This window comes from Mobula birostris, chromosome 1 (genome assembly GCF_030028105.1).
Source record: "Mobula birostris isolate sMobBir1 chromosome 1, sMobBir1.hap1, whole genome shotgun sequence".
Taxonomy (NCBI): domain Eukaryota; kingdom Metazoa; phylum Chordata; class Chondrichthyes; order Myliobatiformes; family Myliobatidae; genus Mobula; species Mobula birostris.
Genome location: NC_092370.1, coordinates 87,081,331 through 87,097,971, shown reverse-complemented (window position 1 = coordinate 87,097,971; position 16,641 = coordinate 87,081,331). Strand labels below are relative to the sequence as shown.

The 16,641-nt window shown below is 41.2% G+C and overlaps 1 protein-coding gene across 2 annotated transcripts in view; it reads right to left on the bottom strand.

Annotated features, from left to right (window-relative positions):
* Positions 1–13,652: 13,652 nt before the first annotated feature.
* Positions 13,653–16,641, bottom strand: part of afg3l2 (AFG3-like AAA ATPase 2) — an 85,896-nt gene continuing 82,907 nt past the window's right edge. For both annotated transcript variants that reach the window (XM_072258726.1, XM_072258736.1), the window contains exons 16-17: positions 15,819–16,013; positions 13,653–14,421 (exon numbers count right to left, since the gene is read on the bottom strand). In XM_072258726.1, the coding sequence (XP_072114827.1) occupies positions 14,182–14,421; positions 15,819–16,013 (435 nt within the window). In that variant the 3' untranslated portion in view covers positions 13,653–14,181. The remainder of the gene's footprint in view (positions 14,422–15,818; positions 16,014–16,641) is intronic.

Here is a 16,641-nt window from a genome sequence, read left to right as displayed (position 1 = left end):
GGACTGCATAAAGTGCACAAAACGGTGCAGGCATAACAATAAATAATTAACAACACAATATGCACAGTAGAGGACAGTCCAGGCTCTGGGTTTTGAGGAGTCTGATGGGTTGGGGGAAGAAACTGTTACATAGTCTGGTCATGAGAGCCTGAACACTTCGGTGTCTTTTGCCAGATGGCAGGAGGGAGAAGAGTTTGTATGAGGGGTGCGTGGGGTCCTTCATAATGCTGTTTGCTTTACGGATGCAGCGTGTGGTGTAAATGTCTTAACGGTGGGAAGAGAGACCCCGATGATCTTTTCAGCTGACCTCACTATCCGCTGCAGGGTCTTGCAATCTGAGATGGTGCAATTTCTGAACCAGGCAGTGATGCAGCTGCTCAGGATGCTCTCAATACAATCTCTGTAGAATGTGGTGAGGATGGGGGGTGGGAGATGGAACCACTACTTGGTACTCAAACTCATTGCTGATGGTTACTTAATTAATTCGATGGATGTGACAAGCACTCCCTGAACGTCTCTTCTGCCCTCAAGAGGCTGGTGAACTACTTGCTTGAATTAAAGCAGAAAGTACTGGACTACCAAACAGGTCAGGTCAGATCTGTAGAAAGAAAAACAGAGCAACAAGCACGACATCCCATCTAAGACAGTTCCAATTGCCCACATCCCTCTAATTCCCTAACCATGTCCATGGCCAGTCCAAGTCCCTTTTAAATGTTGTTAATGTACCTGCCTCAACCAACTTCCTCTGACACCCCATTCAATTTACTGACCACATGCTGAGTGAAATCGTTTCCTATTACATCTCTCCCCTCTCACTTTAAACCTATATACCCCAGTTCTTCGTACCTCAACCCGGGGAAAAAGGCTATGCACATTCACTCTTACCTATGCTCCTCATGATTTGATATACTTCTATAAAATCACCTCTATGCTCCAATGAATAAAGTCTCAACCTGCTCAAGTTCTCTCTAATAACTCAGTCCCTCGAGTCCCAGTAACATCCCCATAAATCTCCTCTGCATTTTCTCCAGCTTAATGGCATCTTTCCAGTAGCATGGTGACGAAAACTGAACACAATATCCCAAATGCAAAGTTTCCAAGGTTAAGGTGGGTACATCTTCCACTGGCAGAGAGAAAAAACAAATAATCTGAACCAATATCACAGATGAACGACTGATACAGCCTGACAAAGCGAGTTACCTGAAGTTGTAGAGTTCAATATTGAGCCCATAAGTCTGTTGCTTGCCTGGATGCAAGATGGGATACTGTCCTTCAAGCTTCATTTGGGCCTCAATGTGACAGTGCAAGAGGTCACAGAGGAATAGGTGAGAGTGGGTATGAGGTGAGGAATTATAGTGGCAGGCAACAGGAAGCTCAAGCACTCGACATAGGTGCTACGTAAAATGATCACCTGAGAAAAAGGGCTTGTCTTGCTGTCGGTTTACTGTCATTGTTCTGAACATTGACACAAGCTATGTTAGCACCGGAATGTGTACGATCAATTGAAAACTGCCCCCAGCACATCCTCACACTGTGTTGTCTGTTAATGCGAATGCCACATTTCACTGTATGTGTCTGAATCCATTAATTGTACCCGCCTTGACCACTTCCTCCAGCAGCTCATTTCCGGTACTCACTGATTCACTCCCCGCTGTGTAAGGAAGTTGGCTCTCTGGTCTCTTTAAAATCTCTCCCCTCTTATCTGTGTCCCCTTGCTTTAGACTCTCCAACCCTGAGGACCATCCACCTTATCTGCACCCATCATGATTTTATAAGCTCCTATGAGGTTCCCTCTCATTCTCCTACACTCCATGGAATAAAGATTTCACTCCGCACTGATGAAGAAGCATTTAGCCAGAGCAGAATGATGTGCAACTTAGATATAGAGGAGATACTCCAATACTCCTGTTGATCTTGTCCTTCTGTGTGCTTCCCAATACTTGAGGCCATGTTGAAGTTAGAAAAAGTCACATTTAGATAGTGTGATCAGCATGTTCCTCATGCTGACAGAGAAGACATTTAGACAGGTTTGAGCCACTGGACCGAACTTGGGAGCAGAGCTGCATAATGAGTAAAGGCTGGAGAATATCTCCATCCTTGTTGGGAGGCAACTGAGAAACGGACTTTAGAGAAATTTAAACAAGAAAGCAGAAGCAACTTGATTTAAGGTTGTGTAGATTTATAAACCAAGGAACACATGGAAACTGTACTGAAAGTCAATAGGGAACTTTTCTATAATAATTTACGTTAGAATCGCCTTAACATTAGGTGGCTACACTTCAAAAGTAACTCGCTAGAATGCAAGACGGAATGGGTTACAGGGGAAGGTGCAGGAATGGAGCCATTCTCAGAGATGACAATGTAATCAATGGGCTGAATGGCCTCCTTCTAGGTTATGAGAACAAGAGAAATATGAGACTTTGATAGGACGTGGGTTTGCAAAAAGACCCAAATGCAATTTTTGAAACACACGGAACGGACTTCTTGGTGGCAGTGGAGGTCATAGCTGCCGAGGATTGGGTGTAAGCTGTAAATGCTGATTCTCCCCAAATATTCTCCACTCTTTTAGAAAAGGAGCAATAATACTTAGCCTGACCAAAGTGCAAAAGTGCATAAAATTATTATTGAAAATGCAATAGCATTTGGGAAACTACGAGGATTTTGGTCAAGGACTTAGGAAAGGGAAACCTTGTTAACCAAAGTTACCTGAATTTTTTGAGGATGTAATCAGTAGAATGGATGGGGGAAATGGATGTGGTAATTTGGACTTTCACAAGGCTTTAAAAGGTCCCATTTAGGAGACTAGTATGCAAAAATAAAACCCATGTGATTGGGGTATGAATGACATGGAGAGAGACTGGTTGGCAGTGAAGGTGTAGGAACAAATACTATTTTTTCGAATTGCCACCAGTCACTAGTTGAGTATCATAGGGGTCATTCTTGGACCACAGCTAGTGAAGCTATATGATAATGATTTAGATGGGGGAAATTAAATAAAATATATCTGAGTTTGTGGACAATATGTTTGTGGTGGGTTTGGGGGCTGGGTTTTGTGAACCTTAAAAATGCAGAGAAGTTCCAGTGAGATTTGGACAATTTGATTGAGTGGAAACACTTGAACCTGATTTAGGATCACACGAACAAATGTGAGGTTATCCACGTTGATGCAAAAATTGGAAAGCAGAATATTACTTGAATGATGATAGGATGGGATGATGGGGATGTAACAAAAACAAGGTGTCCTTGTACACAAGCTGGTGAAAGAAAGCAAGCAGCTCCAGCAGGACTTCAGTAAAGGAAATGACTGAGATGCAAGTGTGTTGTTTTTAAAATCATGGAATAGACTTCTTGGTGGAAATGGAGGATGAAAACCCATGAATCAATCAGTTAAGAAACTTAATAGTGTACCAGTGCTTGTAGTGAGGGGATTTGAATATAGGGAATGTCATATTGCAATTTATAGGACTTTGAAGAGACCACAATTAGAATATCGTCTGTAGTTTTCATCTCATCAGGGAATGTTCTTGCTATGGAGAGTGCAGTAAGGTACACCAGACCGATGGAAGAACTAATGTAAGAAGAATAGATTTCTATTCATTAGAGCTTGGAAGAATGAGAGGGGGATCTCAGTTAAACATCTAAAATGCTGATAAGACAGGATAGACTAGATGCAGAAAGAATGCCTCCAGTTGTGGTGAGGTCCAGATTCAAGGGTTGGAGCACAAGAATACAGGATAAACCATTTAGTACTAAGATTAGGATAGATTTTGTCACCCAGAAAGTTGTAAATTAGAGAAATGTAAACTACTTAACAAATTTAAAATAACTTGAAGGAAGAGTAAATTAACATTTTAATAACGTTATCTTTTACATTTGTGGAAAAAAACAGGGATAACTAACAATCTAAATAATACTTTCATAAACCCTTCTCAGTATTTGGTGCAGTGCATACAAAATAGTGGAAGAACTCAGCAGATCAGACAGCATCTGTGGAAGTGGACATTCAACATTTCAGGCCAATTCTTCATCAGGGACTGGAAAGAAAGGGGGAAGATGCCAGATGTTTGGTGTTGTATCTTTAGTTGCTTGGTCACAAGATTCCAAGCCTATCGCTGACAGGCTGAACTCTCAAACAGATCTCTGATCCTGATTTAACTTTCCTCTTACTCTCCAAAGACATACAGGTCGGTAAGTTGTGTGCTTGCTATGTTGGCACTGGGAGTATGGTGACACTTACAGGCTGCCCCCAGAACATCCGCTGACTGTACTACTCATGATGCAATTGACATATTTCACTGCATGCTTTAATGTTTCAATGTACAAATGTCAAATAAAGCTCAGAACATGGAAGAGTAGAGCACAGGGACAGGTCATTCAGCCAACAATGTCGTGCTGAACCAGCTAAAAGGTAAATCAAAAACACCCAAACACTAATCCCTCCTGCCTACACCATTTCCATATCCCTCCATCCTCCTTACATCCATATGCCTATCCAAACATCTCTTAAAAGCCTCTAATGTATTTGCCTCTACAGTACCACCATACCAGGCAGTGCATTCCAGTCATCCACCACTCTGAGTGAAAAAACTTACATAGAAACATAGAAAACCTACAGCACAATACAGGCCCTACAGCCCACAAAGCTGTGCCCAACATGTCCCTACCTTAGAACTACCTAGGCTTTACCCACAGCCCTCTATTTTTCTAAGCTCCATGTAGCCATCCAGGAGTCCCTTAAAATACCCTATCGTTTCCGCTTCCACCAGCCCATTCCACGCACTCACCACTCTCTGCGTAAAAAACTTTCCCCTGACATCTGCTTTGAACCTATTTCTCACCATCAATGCATGTCCTCTGATAGTAGACATTTCAACCATGGGAAATGGATACTCTCTGTCCACCTTATCTACGGCTCTCATAATCTTGTAAACCTCCCTTCAACCTCCAACTCTCCATAGAAAACAAGCCAAGCTTATCCAGCCTTAGCCGGCTGGTGGCATAGTGGCATTAGCGCCGGACTTCGGAGCAAAGGCTCCCAAGTCTGAATCCAGCCGGCTGCCTTGCATGCTTTCCATCAGTGCTGGTTGAGTGTCGAGCCAGCAACTTTCCCTCATAAAAATAAGAAAGCCTGCTTAAAAAACGCTGTCATGATGGTGTCCCGATGACCCCACTTGGAGTTAAGGGCTTTCTTCTTCTTCTTATCCAGCCTCTTGTGATAGCACACGACCTCGAAACCTGACAGCATCCTGGTTAACCTCTTCTGCATCCTCTCCAAAGCCTCAGCATCCTTCCTGTAGTGGGGTGACTGGAACTGTACGCAATACTCCAGCTGTGGCTTAACCAGAGCTTTATAAATGTGCAACATAACCTCCTGAATCTTGAACTCAATGCCTTGTCTTGTGCCCCTGTGCAAACTGAATGGTTCCGAGAGGGTCTGATTAGTTAGTATTTTAGCACTAGGGTTACTGTACAGTAGCTTAATCCAAGTTATAAATTTGTCTCTCATTCCAAATTTTTTCAAAACCTCATAGAGGTATTGCCATTCCACTTGGTCAAATGCTTTCTCAGCATCTAAACTTAATATTATAAGGTCTTCCTTAGGATGTCTTGGGGAATGCACTATATTAAGAAGGCACCTGATGTTATGGAAAGAATTCCTTTTAGGGATAAACCCTGTTTGATCTGAGTGTACCAATTTATTTATCTGCTGAGTCTCCTTGCCAGCGTTTTAGCCAAAATTTTCTGATCCAAACTTAGCAGTGAAATTGACCTATAAGATCCTACCTTCTCTGGGTCTTTGTCCTTCTTCGGAATAAGCGTGATAATGGCCTCGTTCAGGGTTTGGGGTAACCTGCCAGTTTCAAACGACTTTCTATACATCCTTATCATACAAGGTGCTAATAAGTCACTAAGCTTCTTATAAAACTCATTATCTATTCCATCCGAACCTGGACTCTTGGCATTTTTCAGACATCTTATTGTTCTTACTATTTCATCATTTGTAATCTCAGTTTCCAAAGCCTGACGCTCTGTCAGATTGAGTGAAAGTAGCCTACAAGTGTCCAGAAATGTATGCACGCTCCCCGTCAGTACGTTAGATTGAGATGCATATAATTTTTCATAATACTGACGGAATCATCAAATGAAGAAGATCTCAGAAGAGCCCAAGCAGTTCGATCACTCATACCAACAATAAGAGAAAGACAACTCAGATTCCTAGGATGCATCATGCGGAAAGATGAACTAGAAAAACTCATACTCTCTGGAAAGACTGAGGGGAGTAAACCTAGAGGAAGACCTCGGCTTATGTACATCAAAAGTCTAGCCAGGTGGCTACACATCGAGGAAACAGAAGTCATCCAAAAACCGAAGGATAGATCTATATGGAAATCCATTGTCACCAAAGTCCGCATCGGATATGGTACCTAGACAGGCAGACAGACTGACGGAATCTTTGATTCATGTCTTTGTGTGACATCAACGGAGCGCCCGAGTCTGATGTAATTTTATGAATGGCCTGATCACCTTCCAATTTGCATAGCTGTCTTGCCAGCAATTTGTGCATCTATCACCAAATTGAAAGAAATTCTGTTTTGTAAACACAAAGGCTCTGCACACACTTTCTGAGAGTATTTCGTTAAGTTTGTGATTTAATGCTGAAATTCTGTTGTCTTTTTCTGCGGATGGTTGTCGCGCATTCTCCGTATCCAGTTTATGTATTTGTTTTTCTAGTTCTATTTGTTCTGCTCTACTATGTTTCCTTAGGGAAGACTGGAAAGAAATTATACATCCTCTAACTTAAGCTTTAAGTGTTTCCCATAGCAGTCCTGGGGGTGTTTCACTATTATCATTTGTCTCAAAAAACAACAAAATTTGCGATTCTAAATACTCACAAAATTTTGGGTTTGTAAGTAGCTGAGGATTAAACCTCCAATTTCTATGTATTTGCGTCGATTCACCCAGCTCCAGTGAAAAAGTAACAGGGCTGTGGTCTGAGATGACAATATTATATCTTGCGTTATCAACTTGTGGCAGTATTTTGCCATTGAGGAAATAGTCAAAGCTAGTACAGTATATACATTATGAACTCTAGAGTGGAATGAATACTCTCTCCCTGTTGGGTTGAATAGTCTCCATACCTCACACAGATTCATATTGTCTATATATGTTTTCAACAGGTTACTTGCCTTTGATGGTAATGCCCTTTGATTGGAAGATCTGTCTAAATATGTATCCAGAACAAAATTAAAATCCCCTCCAGTAATCAGGTTAGTGCTGGAGACCTCTGGTATCAATCCTAGAACTCATCTAAAAAATTTCGGGTCATCCCAGTTTGGTCCGTGGACATTCAGTAAGATAACTGGCATAGATTGTATTTCCCCAGTAACTGTAACATATCTCCCATCCTTGTCTGCTATTGTTGTTAGGTGACGGAATGGAATGGTGCGAATTATTATTGCCACACCCCTAGATTTTATTGGAAACTTTGAGGAATATATTTGGCCTAACCACTTGCCCCTAATTTTACAGTGAGCTTCATTCTTCAAATGTGTTTCCTGCAAGAAGATCACATCGGCGTGTAGCAATTCTAGGTGAGACAGCACTTTACCCCTTTTCACCGGCTCATTAATCTCATTTACATTCCAGGAACAAAAAGTAATGGGATTTCTTGTCCCCTGACTTCCTACCATCTCAGTACTTAATATCTGTATGATAATGTTTTTGATCTGTTCTGGACCTTGTAAATCTATCGGTCATTAGAAATAAACGGACCCTAAACAGCACTCCCTTACCCCTGTCCCTCCCTCCCCCCACAACCCCCATCACCCTTGACAGCTCAAAAAAACCAACAAAAAAACATATCTCCATACACAAGTACACCCAGTCAAAACTCTAGGAATAACTTCTTGATCTCTAACATCTCTGAACCAAATTAGCAGCTCCCCAGTGATATAGATGGTCACAAAGCCAAATCTGGCATCGGAATGAAAAAAAAACGAGAAAAACTAGCAAACAGTTATTGTCGAGATGTTAAAGTAAGTGTGATTCTCAAAGCTAAAGTCTAGCACCATTAACAACATACTCCTCGTACAACACCAGTTTAGACCAACCCTTATTACTATCTGCGCACTCATAGGGCTTTAATCCGACATAGTACAATCCAAATATAACTCAGAGTCCTGTTTTCTATAGGGATTAGAGGTAGGGCCTCATTAATGTTCGAAACATTAACAATTTCCTACCGCGGAGTTTAACTTGGGGCATCTTCATTCTGTAAGGGTTTTTTTTTTTTACTGTGCACGGTTACTTCTCAGCATTTCCCAAATGACGTCCCGCACACCCGCGAGCTTCTTCTGGATCTGTAAACACCGCCTCGGTTCCATTAATTGTCACTCGTAGCTTCGCGGGATAGAGGAGGCCAAACTTGACTCCGGGTCTATCCCGCAGCAACCTTCCGACCAGTGTGAAAGCCGCACGTCGTTTAGCCACCGTGGATGGAGGGTCTCTGAAGATCTGAATCCTTTGTCTTTGATACTGTAGATTCTTGGTACCTATGGCCTTCCGCATTATATCTTCAAATACATGGCAATAATGAATCCTCATGATCAGGTGTCGCGGCGGCTCGTCGTCCCCCAGGTGCTTCCGAAATGCTCTATGTGCTCGGTCTATCACCGGAGCTTCTTCCAGGTTTAGAGCTTCTTTTAGCATCTGTGCCGTGAAATCTCTTGTCTTCTGCCCATTTTCCTTCCCCTCTCGTAGGCCCGCGATTCTCAGATTCTGTCGTTTCGAACGTCCCTCTAAATTCAGGCATTTTTCAGAAAGTTGTTTAAATTGCCCACAAAGTCATTTCACCTTGCTTTCCAGCTCCACAACTATGTCCGAAGCTCCATTAATCGACTCTGCTATCTCTTTCAGGTTTGATCTTGTGTATTCAACTGGGCTTTCACTGCGGTAACTGCAGTATCATTTTCCGCTTTCAACAAAGCAATTTCACTTCTCAAAGCGACCGCTACCTCTGCAACTTTTTCTTCAATTTTCTTACGGATGTCTGATATCATAGTTAGCTCTGCACGTAGCGCCTCTACGGTCACCAATACTGCATTGTTGTCCATACTGTGCACATGGCCCTCATCGTGAGCTCTGAGGCGTCAATTGGGCCTGTTTCTTCATTCGCCCCTGCCTCAGCCGTTCCTCTTCGCGGCATTTTGTAGCGCACTCCTTTCTTTCTCTTTCTGGTATGTATTGAAGAGCACCTCCACTTCGTTTGCCTCCCTAAACCTCCAATTGACTTTGTGTAAATGAAGTTTTAATATCAAATCTGCCGGAGCTACAGGAGAGTGCGTCCCACTTGCTCATGGCCCAACAGCGTCTCCCCGCCCCCCATCACCCCCTTCTTACCTGCTCTAGCCCGTGGCACATGTAGTAATCCAGAGATTACAACCTTGGAGGTCCTTCTCTTCAGCCTCTTTCCTAACTCTATATACTCACTTTTCTGCATACGTCATTGGTGCCAATATGCACCACAACCTCTGGCTGTTCATGAACCCCAGCACCTAGGAAGCCACACACCATCCTGGTGTCTCTTTTAGAGGCCACATAATCTCCTTTCTGTCCCCCTAATGAGTGATCATAATATGATTGAATTCATACTACAGTTTGAGAGGGAGATGCACAAATTACATGTATCAGTATCACAATGGAATAAAGGGAATTACAGAGGCATGAGAGATGAGCTTCAGAGCGGATGATGGGCACAGCACAGCAGGGATGCTGAGGTTTCTGGGAATAGTTCACAAGGCACAGGATAGATACGTTCCACAGAAGTTGTTTTCAAATGGCAGGGGTTGGCAACCGTGGCTGACAAGGAACGTTAAGGATGGCATAAAAGCCAAGGAAAGGGCATATATGGTAGCAAAAGTGAGTGGAAAGTTGGATGATTGGGAAGCTCTTAAAATCCAACAAAAAGCAACTAAAAAAAAGAGAGAAGGGAAAAAATGAAATATGAGGGCAAACTACCCATTAATATAAAGCAGGATACTAAAAGTTTTTTTCAGTTTTTTCAGTAAAGGGAGATGAGAGTTGATATTGGACCACTGGAAAATAATGCTGGTGAGGTAGTAATGAGGGACAAAGAAATGGCAGATGAACTTAATGGGTACTTCGCATCAATCTTCACTGTGGAAGACACTAGCAGTGTGCTAGAGGGAAAAAGTGCTAGGCAAACTGAAAATCTTAAGGTGGATAAGTCACCTAGACCAGATGGACTACATCCCAGAGTCCTGAAAGAGGTTGCTGAAGAGATAATGATGCATTGATCATGATCTTTCAAGAATCACTTGATTCTAGCATGGTCCCAGAGGACTGGAAGATTGCAAATGTCAATCCACTTTTAAGAAGGGAAGAGGGCAAAGGGAAATTATAGGCTAGTTAACCTAACCTCAGTGGTTGGGACAGTGTTGGAGTCTACTATTAAGGATGAGATTTCGGGGTACTTGGAGACTAATAAGTCAAAGTCAGTATGGTTTGTGTGAAGGGAAATCTTCCCTGACAAATCTGTTAGAATTCTTCAAGGAAGTAACATCAGGGTGACAAAGAAGAGGCAGTGGATGTCATTTACGTGGATTTTCAGAAGGCATCTGATAATGTGCCACACATGAAGCTGCTTAACAAGATAAAATCCTATGATGTTACAGGAAAGATACTGACATGGATAGAGGAATAGCTGACAAGCAGGAGGCAGTGAGTGTGAATAAAGGGGGCCTTTTCTGGTTGGCTGCCAGTGACTAATGATGTTCCTGAGGGGTCAGTATTGGGAGCGCTATTTTGTGGCAAAGTTGCGGATGATACAAAGATAGGTGGAGGGGTAGGTAGTGTTGAGGAACAATGTGATTGCAGCAGGACTTAGACAAATTGGAAGAATGGGCAAAAAGGTGACAGATGGAATTCAGTGTTGGGAAATGTATGTTGATGCATTTTGGTAAAAAGGAACAATAGTGCAGACTATTATGTAAATAGGGAGAAGGTTCAAACATCAGAGGTGCAGAGAGACTTGGGAATCCTCGTGCAAGACTCCCAGAAGGTTAATTTACAGGTCGAGTCTGTGGTAAAGGTGGCAAATGCAATGTTGCCATTTATTTCAAGGGGAATAGAATATAAAAGCAAGGATAAAATGCTGAGCCTTTATAAGTCACTAATCAGGTTGCACTTGAAGTATTGTCAACAGTTTTGGCCCCTTATCTCAGAAAGCATGTGTTGTCATTGGAGAGGGTCCAGAGGAGGTTCACAAGGATGATTCCAGGAATGAACTGGTTAACATTTGAGGCGTGTTTACCAGCTTTGGGTCTGTACTCACTGGAATTTAGAAGAATACAGGGGGGATCTCATTGAAACCTACCAAATGTTGAAATGACTAGATAGGGTGGATGTGGAGAGGATGTTTCCTATGGTGGGGGTATCCAGATATAGAGGATACAGCCTCAAAACTGAGGGAGCGACCTTTTAGAATAGAGATGAGGAATTTGTTTAGCCAGAGTGGTGAATCTGTGGAATGCTCTGTCACAGACTGCATTGGAGGCTGAGTCCATGGGCATATTTAAGGCAAACTTGATAGGTTCCTGATCTGTCAGGGCATCAAAGGATATGGCGAGAAGTTAGGTGTATGGGGTAGAATGGGATCCGGGTTCAGCCATGATGGAATGGTGGAACAGACTCCATGGGTGGAATGGCTAATTCTGCTCCCATGTCTTATGGAGTCCCCTCTCACTACCGCATTTGCCTAACTATACCCTTCCCTGTTGAGCCTCAGGGCCAGACAGCGTCTCCAGCCTGGCTGCTACTAACATGATATGGTGGGTCATCGCCCCAGCAGGATTCAAAGGGGAACCCTGTACTGACTTCTTTATTCCCTTACCTCTCCTGGTGGTAAAAAGATCTTTAATCTGTTATCCATTTCAGTTAAACTTTATGACCAGCATCAGATTTCACCACTGCCAATTAACTTCATTAACCTCTTGGGTTATCATTTCCACACAAACCAACACTGTCCTAACTCATTACTTTATTGTCATAATCCCAAATAAAAGCAGCAAGTACTGGAAACTTACAGGTCAGGCAAGAGCTTTGCTGAGAAACAATTTGTACTTCCATTCAGCAATATTTTCATAAGTCCTGCATATACATGATTTTGCTTTTATCATAAGCTTAAGGTACTGACTCACTATCCCTTTAATTTTATGCATCAAACCATTGGATTAGCTTTCTATTCTGGGGAAAATTTGCATGCTCACACAACTTTAAAGGAAACAACCTATTGCTCTGGCATTGGTTACAACTGTCAACAGTAGCACAAACCATGAGGGTCCTAGTTCAATCTAGGAAAATTAGTCAGAAGTCTAACTGGATTTATAGGAATCTTACTTCAACATTGAAATTCACACAATTCTACCATTGATATCTCTCCTGAATGCTTCTAGTCTCCACAGTCTCCAGTCAATTTTGTCATGATATGACTTCAGTTAATCAGTACCTATGCACATGTAACAGCTGTAAGTACATAGTACTGCTAGCAATACCAGTACTATGTGCTGACAATGAGAACAGATTAAATACTCTTTTCTTTAGTTACATGAGCTGAGAAGGTCAAGGAAAAAGTATCTGCTGATTTTGGGGGCTGGTGTCAGATGAGGTAGAAATATGGAAACATTCAAAAACTAATGGTAAATGTGTTAAGAACATGGTCAACGGTTTGATTAAAGCTTTTTGTCAAGTGATTGTTATATGACAGGAGGGACCTGTCATTGTTTGCTCACATGATTAAAAAGAGATTGCGAAGACCGGGACTGACAGTGGCACCATGTTCAATTTGCTGTCCCCAGGAATCCCCTTTAGCAGAAGAAATGCAAGAACACTGCTGAAGAACTGTTTGTTTCTTTGATTAAGAGATCTTCCCTTTTCAACTGTAGTCATGAATCGTGCCCAAAGTAATTGAAGACTCTTACATTTGCTGTTGCCACACTAACAAAAATGACGTACAAGTTGTGCTTACTTTAACAGAGTAAACTACTTTGTTCCTCTTCATTGCTTAATAAAGCAATTTTCTCAAACATTAATTGGACCAGAACTATATTGTAATGAACCAGTGTTTTGAAACATGTGAAACCTCAATTGATATCAGGTAGGATGTATAAGTTTTGAATTCTGATCATTTCTGGCTACACTGCAAACCAGAGTTAATAGAAAATGATCACAGAGGCATGGGCAGGGCAGGGCAGGTATGCAGAAAGTCGGGGTTTAGTACAGTAGATGCGAAGTGCTTGTGTAGGATCAGAACCAATTTGGTTGGGTTGACCCCATGTCAAGAACAAATTTTACTCAGAAGCAAACCTCCACTGGAAATTAGCGAATTGGAGGAACAATTAATCTTGAGTTTAAGACATCAAGAATTCAACAGCCCAGCTGTTGCAAATGTCATCAGGCAACAGTGACAGTCATTTCATGAAAGTTAGCTCTGTTTCAGAACTTATGTCCTTTTTGAATTTCAGATCTAAGTTTTGTAGATGGATTGAAGCACTATATATTACTACAGTGGGAATTAATTGCGAAGGTCAAGGTCTTTCCTTCAAAATTATTCTGGGGGACCAGCCCAAAACTAATTAAAAATAAATCAATATTTTACTTTTTATTTTTGTACACACAAGTTTCAAAATAAACATTATTTACATACTTTAATTACAATCATGCCTTCAGTATCTTTAGAGACTTCAACTGTAAGCAGAATCAAGTTGTAACACTTGTGCGTCTTAACCATCCTGCTCCCGGTCACTCAGCAGATGTCACCTTTCATCTTCAAATGCATGATAAAACTGTCTCATAAATAAAAGTTTATTCTGTTATAGTCTGTAGAGGCAGAGATGGGAATTTTCCCAATGCTCAGGACAATCAGCATTCTGTCGAAATATACACAAGGCCTTGGAACAAATTGTTATTTTTGCTTCATATTCATTTTGACACTGGCCAGATTAACAGAAATTACTTGTAAGGTGCAATAAATGTGCACAGCTCAGCTGGTGAACCAGATAAGGATGTTAAAATGATTTATCCACAGGTCTAAACATAGACAAGGAAGCATAATTTTCAATCGTGGAATTTCAATTTCAAATACACATAGCTGGATAATTATTCTCACATAGTTTGGCACTCTTCCAATGACACATTCTGCAATTTCTGCTGTTTCTTTTTCCCATTTTCAACTTCCTTGTTCCAATCCTTGAGGCCCTCAGGTAGAGAAGTGTCTTCATCAAGGCTACCTGTCCCTTCTACAAACTCCTCATATGTTGATTTTTCAGCAAAGGGTCTAGGCCCCAAGAGCTCAACCATGTCTGCCTTGTCAAGTACCTCCTTTTCCAACAGTCGCTGGGCAATCTGAAATGTAGCACAAATGACAGCTTGACACAAGAATTCCTCAGTAGAAAATGCTGTCATATTTCTCAAAAATACTAATGGTGAATTGATAGATTTCTAGTGCTAGATGGGACAGAAATTCAGAAAATGCTCCCCAATATGGAGGAAATTTAAAGCAGAGCTAGCAAAATACAAGATAATCACTAACAAACGCTGTGGGAAGATTGATTATGCAGAAAATGATTAGTAGCTGGAACTCATTACACTCAATAGTAGTTGAGCCAAATACCATAAATATATGTAAAGGAAAGCTAGGTAAAGACATGCTGACAGTGTTTGATGAAGTAGACTAAAACCACATCCATCACCCAAAACGTTCTTTCTCTACTCAATTTTTGTACAATTGTTACAGCAGTCCGTACCATTTCCAAAATACGCAATTTATTCCAACAGAAACTCTCAAACCCTTGATTTTTTACCAAGCTGCTCAAGGCAGAACATTCATGGGACCTGTGTTTCCCTCCAAGTAGTACACTATTCACAATTGGAAACCTATCACTGGGTCTTATTCCGGGAATTCACTGCGCAGTAACATTGTGGGGAGTACCCTCACTAGGACTGCAATAGCTCCAGATGGCTCATCATCAATTTCGCAGGAGCAATTAAGGATGGACAATAAACGTAGGCACTGCAAACAACTACTTGATGCCTAATGAAGATATTCCTCCAAACATAAGCCAATTTTGTGCTATCATTTTGCATCATCTGAGTCAAGAAATAGAAATGGAGTATATGAAAGGCATTGTAACAAAGCCTGAACCAAATATACACACTTCAGTACAGATAAAGGACCACCAATAAAATGCTGAGCTTTTCCATCTTTCATCTGGTGTTAACGTAATATGGATAATGGACTGAAAATGGGACTTAACCAGGCTTCACTGTATCTCTGTGTGCTAATAAGTATTGAGATCCAACTACCTTAATTAGGCATTAAATTCTTTATATAATATGAATTCAGCAAAATCAAATGGTTTTGGCTGTAGGCAGACTAAAGATACTACAAATGCAAATGTGATAATATTGAAGTACCTCTGCAGGTTTGAGTGTCTAAAGCTTGGGCCATCCTTATTAGTTTCAAAAGTAAAAAACAAATCCACTAGTCCATGTGCCCTCCAATCTAAGTGCCGAAGTTTTTGTGTTAGTGGATTCAACTTTAAGTGCATTTTATAGAGATCCACTAAGGAAACTCAGATGGTCATGTTCCTGGCCCAATGGGAAATTGTAGAACAACCCTTCTGATGTCCCTTTCCATTTCAGAGATCTATGCATTTGTAAAGGATCAAGATAGCAGCGCATGCAAAGGTATCTTCATAACTGTAAATAATGATATTTTTTGGAGATTGAAATTTTCTAACCTTCTCAACTTCTTCTTTCTTTTCTGTCAGAAGTTTCAGAGTCTTCTCGTATGCAGAATTGATGAGTGATCGCACTTCTTCATCTATTAGTTGGGCAGTCTCCTCACTGTATGGTTTTTCTAAAGTCATCTCACCTTGTCGTGGGAAGTCAAAGGACACTTGCCCCACCTTTTCATTCATACCAAACTGAACAATCTAGTGGGGTGGGAAAAGACCATATAAAATTAACAAGTATGTGGTACATATTAGTGTATGTCACTGGAGCTAAAGTTCAAACTATCTAATCAAGGTGTATTTTTCAACCATTCCCCACCCAGTAAGGGTATTATTCACCAATTTCCACTTCCCCAGCACCATTGTTTATTTCTAGAAGCTTCCAAGAGGCTTTAGATAGGCATGTTAAAATGCAAAGAATGGAGGGATATGGATCACATGCAGGCAGAAGGGATTAATTTACTTTGGCATCATGCTCAGCAGACATTATGAACCAAAGGGCCTCTTTCCATGCAGCATTCTTCTGTATTTTGCATTTGATTTTCTAGCCTCAGCTAGAATGTGACTGTTCCAGGTTAATAATGACTTAACCAATTCCGTAAATAATAATAAACGAATTCTACATCAACCATCCCCATGCAATGAATGGTTTTGTTTTTATAGATATCCAAATGTTGATTTTGACCACAAGTTGGAAAATGGATAAAAATTACTCAATATTGTATCTCCACCTCCAGTACTGCAATAAACAGCATCAACAGTATACAAGACTAATGAGGAAGAACAATGATTAAAAATAGAGAGGGGAAACTAGCTTTGCTATACATAG